Genomic DNA, 7,964 nt, shown 5'->3' with positions numbered 1-7,964 from the left:
CTTTATATTAAAATACTACAAAATTTTGCACATATACACGAGTATACTTCATGTTTTCATGCATATATGTTTTATCAATTGATCATCATAATTATACGAAAATATCGGACAAATTGCTTTAGATCTTCCATGTCAAAGTGTTTAGGAAACATATCTTTACATATACATGTGTATATATATACATGCATATAATCTATAGAAGTCTAAAACAAGCATTGCAGGTCATACAAAATGTATAGAACAATCTATAGAATAGTATTGTCAAACATTTTTTGAAGGATTATAGTTGAAATAGAAAGTTATGTTGTTGTCTTTCAGCTGAATTTGAGCCATTAGAGATAGAAATACCGGAGGATGTCAAATTCCCTACTGAAGAGGGAGACCCCGATGACGATGTTGAAGTACCGAGCGATGACAAGGACAAGGACGATGGTGAAGTACCGAGCGATGACAAGGACGATGACGATGTTGAAGTACCGAGCGTTGGAGAGGACAAGGACGATAGTGAAGTACGGAGCGATGACAAGGACAAGGACGATGGTGAAGTACCGAGCGTTGACGAGGACGAGGACGATGGTGTAGTACCGAGCGATGACGAGGACGAGGACGATAGTGAGGGAACGAGCGTTGACGAGGACGAGGACGATGGTGACGATTAAATACAACAGTTCATATTTTCACATTTCTACATCAACACAAATAGGGGCACATCGTCACAAAGCAATGGCGACAATAATAATTAATTATTGCAAAGAAAAAAATAAATATATTTTGATATTTTTACAAATTGTCATCAAGCGATGTTGGTGACGATAAAGATCGTGTGAGTGATTGAATGCATGCAAGAAATTCACAGTTTTATATGGCTTACAGGAATATGGTCATATCGTCATATTTGTTACGTCATGTGTCATCACACACGAACCTTATCTGTGATACAATTTTATATACTCACTGACTCCACAAAACTAATGATTTAAAAATGATAAAAAATACCTTTAGACCTTTTTGAAGAAAAATAGTTAAAGCTTATATATTTTCACAGAATATTCATTGATAACCTTTATTTAATATACAAAACAATTATTATTATATTAATCATACAAAACTAAGCTTTTAAGTATACAAATCTATTATCATTTACTGAATATATCATACAATTACTAACAAACAGAATTTACTACTTTATTTTTACTCATACATTACTAATTTATGACATGTACTCAAATCATGTAACATATATGTAACATTTACAATACATGTATTTTATTACAGGGTAGACGTTTGTTTCATTTCACTTTATTAACTTTTTATTTTTGTTCATTTTTCATTTTGAAATGTCAAAATATTTACTAAAATCTGTGATACTTTACATAAAACACTGCATACTGATTCATTTTATAATACATTCCAGCTATATTTTTTAAACATGGGAAGACTGTCTTTCCAGATAGAACTAATAACTAATACATTCATGTATTTAGAAATAAATTGTGGCTGTTAACTGTAGAATAAAATTATAATGTTAAATTGATTTCATTTTGTTTCTATATTATTGTTTATAATATTTTCATTAAATATATATTCAATATTTTTTTACCCCTGCCTTAAATAATACACAAATGTATGTTCATGGAAAATCGCCATAATGATCGATATCTTTAGTTTACATGTGATTTGAACCCTCAAATCGTCAACTTAGTGCAGTAATGGGCACTTCTTTTGAACTTAATAGGAGTAAACCCGTTACTGCACTCAGGTGACACATTTAAATATAAATAGTGCGCCTTGGTCAAGAAATTTGACATTATTTCTGATTAAATTCATATCACACCAACATATTACGTTCGTTAAAAAAGTCTTATACGTTACTGGTTATTTTTCAATGCTTTGAACATTTCATATTAGTCTTGTTTTACAGTTTTGCCTTGTCTTTCTTCTCGCCACCACCAGGCAACTTGTTTCCGGTACCCATGAAAAATACCGGTTTATAGTCCGGGTCTTTTAGAGCCTCCCTGTCTAATGTGAAAGGTGAAATATCATATTGAGTCTTTCCGTCTATCGCCATTTCACCGAGGATCTTGCCCAGTAGACCGGCAAACCTGTGTCAGATATACATACAATCATGATAGCAAACCTATATATGGATGTTGTTGGTAAGTGTGAGATACATGGTACGATATAACATGGCTATATACAGCAGACACTTAAGTATTCTTTGACAAAATATTATTAAATAAATTATTCATCATACAAATTTTCATACAAGATCACTTGAATCTTTATCAAGACATTTTTTTTTCAAGAAATATTTAATAAGAATACAGGAAAGATAAATATTTATTGTTTTATCAAATATTGGAAAAAAATATGACCATTATAGACCAATCCACTTTTATCAGTAACAACTTGATTCATAAACGTTGTTTAATATTTTACGACATACTTACCACTATCACCATCGCTTATCGTAATGGTTTTGAAATCTGGGTCGTCAGCTACGCTTTTACGTATACATTACGTATGATGTCGTCAAATGTTTTAAAAATCTATTTTTCATGACATGCTGCCCTTTTAAATGTATCAGGCAAAGCTAAGTTGATATCGTATTACAACTTTGTTATTTTGTACAATTATTAAGTACAATACTGCAACACTTCGGCTGATCCTAACTACTTACTTGTAAGCATGTCCGGCGCCGTTGCATACGATGACGTCATCAAAACCAGTTCTATGACATGTGTCGATGATGAAGTTCCGGTCAGGAGGCATCGTATACAAACATGTTTTACTGTACAGAATAGGTCCCACAGACTGAAAAAATATATCGATAGAATGTCATTATTTGAATCTACCCACCCGTGCCAGCAATGTTCGATCTAAAACTAAATTTTGTTAATAATAATGAACGGTTATGATAGACAATTCCATGTTAGATATTTAGCGTGATTAGGATTAACAATTCAACGCATAATGATAGAGAAACAGATAAAGTAGCGTTTTGGCGAATGTCGATGATTGGTTTCAAATAATTTTGTCATTCACTTTAGTTGGCTTGAATCTTGCCAGCTACTTCAGAATCTTTCACATAAGGTAGCTTTCAGACGGTCCGTGGAGCAACTAACATCCGCTCGTGCCCGAAGCTATGCACGCAGGATCACCTGAAGTCTTCTTTTACTTTCGAATTCTTTAATCATTCTATAATCCAGCTTAAAATGCGCGCTAGTATGAAATCGTGACCATATTTAACAAGTGTTTTTAATGATAAAATATACATGACAATACGTTGTCTACTTATTCAAAACATCCATTTAAAGGACTCCACTGAGGTTATTTGATATGACGGGGCTGGAAAAACTTTTCCGATATTGATGTAGGTTTGGACCAATTATTTGTGTTCAAGCAAGCTTTCAGAATATTCTCTCACCGCGTTTTTCCAGAATAGTCTTTTTTTCTCTTTTTTTTTTAAATGAACGATTTTCACTGAAATTAAGCTAGGAATCGTACAAAAAAAAGATATTCAATTTTATTCCGAATATATTTTACCATCAACATTTGCATTTTTTTTCATTTTAAGTGTTTCACTTGATATACTTAAGGATTTAAAATTATATATTTTTAGGGTTTTTGACCTCAGCGGAGTTCTTTTAATATTTAGTTTTTATACATTTGACGTTCAATATGATATATAACAAAATAACTAAAAAATTATGTACAACTCACCGTGGGTAACACTTCCTTCAGAAAGTCAATGCAGTTATTTTCCCGGACTGGGTCAGGTGTAAAGGTCCTAGACTCTGCTGTAACAAAAGGCCCCCCAGCGTCTACGCCAATTTTAAACCCGCTGTTACCATGTATAGGCATACCGTAAATGTCGTGTTTTGTAGAGTGATAGATGAATATTGGAAATCTGCAGACAAAATGATCAGTGTATTAATATCATGTCTTCCGCAAATTTAACTTGGCAATTTAAATAATGCGTCATACGCATTTCAAATACACATGTCGACTTTTGAATTAAACATTAAAAATTAAACATTTTTATGTTTTGAGGATTAATTTTAAAAGAATGTGACATGTCAACCATTTCATCCTAGCATGTATTACAACGAAAACAGACTGAGCTTGACATAATTTTAATTTCTGCTTAAGCCTTTACCACCAGTGTAGAGCAAGGCCAGTCTACACATCCGGGCAATTTGATAAGTATCTTTACTGCTGGTAGCTCACTTTGGTTTTAAAATATTGAAATTCTCTTAAATTTGCCAATGGATTTTTCCAAATTCAAACAGGGCAAAATTGCAGGAATTCAGTAGGTAAAGAATAAGTAAGAATTCACATACACGTGGTTACAGCAAATTTTGTCGGCATCCATATCAGTTTCTTGTTTATTTCATTTTTATTTATTCTATATCATCACTTACTTGTCTTTTACGTATTCTTTCATATGTGACGTCGCCAAATACGTCACCTGTTCTTGTGTGACGTAAATAGGGACGTGAACGCCGACAGATCCAACCACGTGATTAATCCAAGCTCCTGACGTGACAACGACTTTCTTACAAATAAATTCGCTCTTTGGTGTATTAATCTAGAAAAGTAACAGATACATTCAGTTACTTATGCTAAGTTAAGTCAAATAACAACATTATTACGTGTATAAACGTGTTTGAAATGGTTAGCTATAAGATCGCAACATTAATTGCAGCGTCCAATGCATTAATTGAATATTATATCATGGCGCCCTTCACTACTACCCTTAATACTAATTTTACAAAGAAAGTACAAATTATCTACTAATCAAAATTATTATAAGAGTTCATTTCATTTAATTGCTATTAAACAATGTAACAGACACAGATTTACTTTTGAATGCGAACACAAGTAAAATTAAAACAGTGATACAATTTCTGTGATAGGGTCACTTACCGTGATAGTTCCATTTTCATTTCTAGCCAGGTTTAATACGGGACAGTTTTCAACAACAGACGCCCCTTTACCTCTTGCAAGCTGAATATGTACGGCATTAGTCATGGCTGCGTCAACAAGACCGCCATCTTTCTGGTACACTGCCACATATTTGTCGTCTGTTGTAAACTGCGGGTATCTTGCTCGCAGCTGTCTACCACTTAACCACTCGTACCTAAAATCAAAAAACTCCTCAAAGTCTGAGAGTCTTCCAAATAACACCGAATAAAGACACACCCATTAAAAGCAACCACCAACATTATGTGATATTCCAAAAAACAACATAAAAAACCACCAGATAAAGAACAACAAATACAACAACAACAACAACAACAACAACAGTGGCATTATCATCATTAACATCAACAATATTGAAGATAATCTAGTCAATACCACAAATTATGCAAACCTTTGTCAGAGATAATGAGGATTTTTTGATATTACGGGATTCGAAATAAATTTTCAAGATTGTTACATTTGATGTAAGTCTAGACCAATAACTTGTGTTCAAAATTTCAGATAATTCGCTCTCTCCCTGTTATTAGAATAATTATTACAATTGTGAAAATTCTCCCTATTATAAATTGAAATCTTTTAAGTGCCCAGCTGATCTATGTAAGAAATTCAAATTTTATGTTTGTTGACCTTTGAACCTCAGTGAAATTCCTTTAATTAAAAGTAAGAATCTAAAAAACATAAACGTAAGACGTCAACACGCCATACATGTTCTTTTTAGATCTGCAATACATATACTAACGGGATGTTGTGCGTTGCCATAGCATCTGCATACTTTTTGGCCAAATGATCTGTTTCACCTTTCTTTGCCAGCAACAGTCCTCCGGTTTTATACACCAGCTGTATTCCCGATTCTTCCTCTGCCACGGCGAAACTGCATAACAATTATATACATTACAATTTTATACATTACAATTTCATACACTACAATTTGATACATTAAAATCTTAAACTCGTTCATATATGTCGTTTTATGAAAGGGAAAAAAACACTTTAAATATTGGTATTTATTTAGAGATTAATTTCAAGAATATCGATGCATAAAAGTAAACAATTGAGATTATTAATTAACATTTTTTTATTTTCAAGGTAATCCGTCGCATTTCTAGTAAGACGCGAATGTGTAAAAGTGGATCGTTGACGGTGTCATTCTTATAAAAAAACTTTTTCGTTACATGACGTTTTACAGAAAGATAGAAATGGACGAAAGATGGAAAAAACCAAAGTAATCTTCCAAATTACCGAGTATTTGATTGGAAGAAAGACTCAGTACTCGAGTATTAAAATCCGTTCTCTACGCGAATACAGAAGCACTACTTGTTTCGATCCCTAATTAACACAGTATTGAAAATATATAACAGTTTACTTTTAATTTTTAATAAATAATTGAATATTCCTCGACTGTATAATGCACGCATATTATGTTTTTTTTTAAATGTTGTGAAATACAACATAGTTACGCTTTGTATGTTTCTGGAGTCAGCTTCGTGTAAATATCATCATGATAAGCCATGCGTCTGAAATATAAAAGAAAAATGTCACACAAACCCATTATGCTTAAATGTCGTAAAATTTTGAACTACATGTTTTTCTAAATATTACAAAAATGATGTTACAAGTATAACACTGCACCGTCACAGTCGCCTTGGTTCATTTCTTCGGAACCCAATGTACACATTCCGTATTTATATATACTGGTATACGGTAAATAGTCTGGGTTACCGATATAACAAACATACGACGCTGTCAAAATGTTCCTTGACAATGTATATATGGTATGTTGTATGTAAAGACTGCTTAGTAATTATTAGTGAATGTGTTTGTTAAATATGTATATTTTTGCTGGTATAATTTGTAAAAAAAAATGTGAATTGTTTAACAGTAAAAACAGAAGAAGTAAATGAACTTTCCGGACAACCTTCGTACTTACTAGGAACGTGTAATTTACGCCAAAAGAATGGGCGACTCGGACCTTATTAAAACAAAATTATTAGACATTAAAACAGGAATGTCAGAGTGTATATCGAAATAAAACTCTAGCTTAGCATACAGAAACTAATTACATGATTCTTGAGTGATCCTGGGAGCCTCCATTGTGATGACCAAGCTCAAATTGTTCTATTCCTAGTACACCTACAAAGAAAATAAACAAGTTACATATTACATATTTTGGGGTTGTAGGGGGAGTCGAGTAGCGGTAGATGATAGTATAATATTAAAGCGTCTTTTCCCTGTGCTCAAACTGTGCAATTATAATATAATGCATCCAACTCTGATACTATGATAGTTTTATAGAAACACTAGATTAAAAATAGTAGGTATATCTGTAAGTACATGTATATATACTTACGTGTAAACTAAATGCTGTTTTAAAGCGAACTTTAACAATTACACGCAAAGGTCAACATCTAGTATGTGACCCGGTTAAAAAATGCACAAAGAAACAGTGTAAAGTATAACCAGATCCGGCGCGTTTAGACAGCCAATATAAAGCAGCACTTCCAATACCCCCGCATCCTACAACGATATAATCATAAACCTTTCTATCCATCTTATTATCATGATATATTAATCATATATGTACACATATGTATATACGTGTATAAGATAATTGTATGTAAGATATGGTGTGATTACGATTAACATAGGTTGTTTAAATTCAAGGACAAGGGCACTGAACTGTGCGAGGTTTTGTTTAATCAGCGATAATACTGTCCCAAAAAGAGTTATAATGCGAGTACAACATACAGTTTTAAAAGGAACAAAAACATTTTACATTTTTTTCTAACATGTATAACAGAATTATCCAGATCCAGATATGTTTCTTCTATTCATTTGTGAGCGGTATCATCACAAATTTTTGCTGCTCCTTATTCACAAGTTTTTGATGAGCCCTTTTCCGTTTTGATCGATAATGTAAGGCAACCGTGACTTCTTATTATATATATAAAAAATCAAAGTGACATTAATTGTTGATTATT

The 7,964-nt window shown here is 32.7% G+C and overlaps 2 protein-coding genes across 2 annotated transcripts; one reads left to right on the top strand and one right to left on the bottom strand.

Moving 5' to 3' along the window:
* Positions 1-314: 314 nt before the first annotated feature.
* On the top strand, positions 315-1,246 carry LOC132736092 (prostatic spermine-binding protein-like; the record flags this gene model as incomplete). Its single annotated transcript, XM_060723167.1, is given in 1 exon segment — positions 315-1,246. A coding segment is annotated over 1 exon segment (345 nt), but the record flags the coding sequence as incomplete, so codon positions are not given.
* Positions 1,247-1,842: 596 nt separating this feature from the next.
* LOC132736091 (monomeric sarcosine oxidase-like) lies at positions 1,843-7,612 on the bottom strand. Its single transcript, XM_060723166.1, has 9 exons — positions 7,444-7,612; positions 7,047-7,116; positions 6,444-6,500; positions 5,726-5,857; positions 4,930-5,143; positions 4,425-4,591; positions 3,724-3,910; positions 2,681-2,814; positions 1,843-2,102 (listed from the first exon to the last, which is right to left on the bottom strand). The coding sequence occupies exons 1-9, from the start codon at positions 7,532-7,534 to the stop codon at positions 1,916-1,918; spliced, it is 1,239 nt and encodes a 412-aa protein (XP_060579149.1). The 5' UTR covers positions 7,535-7,612; the 3' UTR covers positions 1,843-1,915.
* Positions 7,613-7,964: the final 352 nt, after the last annotated feature.

This window comes from Ruditapes philippinarum, unplaced genomic scaffold (genome assembly GCF_026571515.1).
Source record: "Ruditapes philippinarum isolate M1 unplaced genomic scaffold, ASM2657151v2 ctg23482_1_1_1_1, whole genome shotgun sequence".
Lineage (NCBI taxonomy): Eukaryota > Metazoa > Mollusca > Bivalvia > Venerida > Veneridae > Ruditapes > Ruditapes philippinarum.
Note: the sequence above shows the minus strand (reverse complement) of the source record. Positions and strands in the feature narration are given on the sequence as shown.

Excerpts from the sequence above, each read along its gene's own strand:
- LOC132736091 (XM_060723166.1), bottom strand. The coding sequence starts at position 7,534 with ATGGATAGAAAGGTTTATGATTATATCGTTGTAGGATGCGGGGGTATT. Across the intron at positions 7,117-7,443 it reads GTCTAAACGCGCCGGATCTG|GTGTACTAGGAATAGAACAA; the intron begins GTTATACTTTAC and ends TTTTCTTTGTAG. Across the intron at positions 6,501-7,046 it reads CAGGATCACTCAAGAATCAT|ACGCATGGCTTATCATGATG; the intron begins GTAATTAGTTTC and ends TTTATATTTCAG.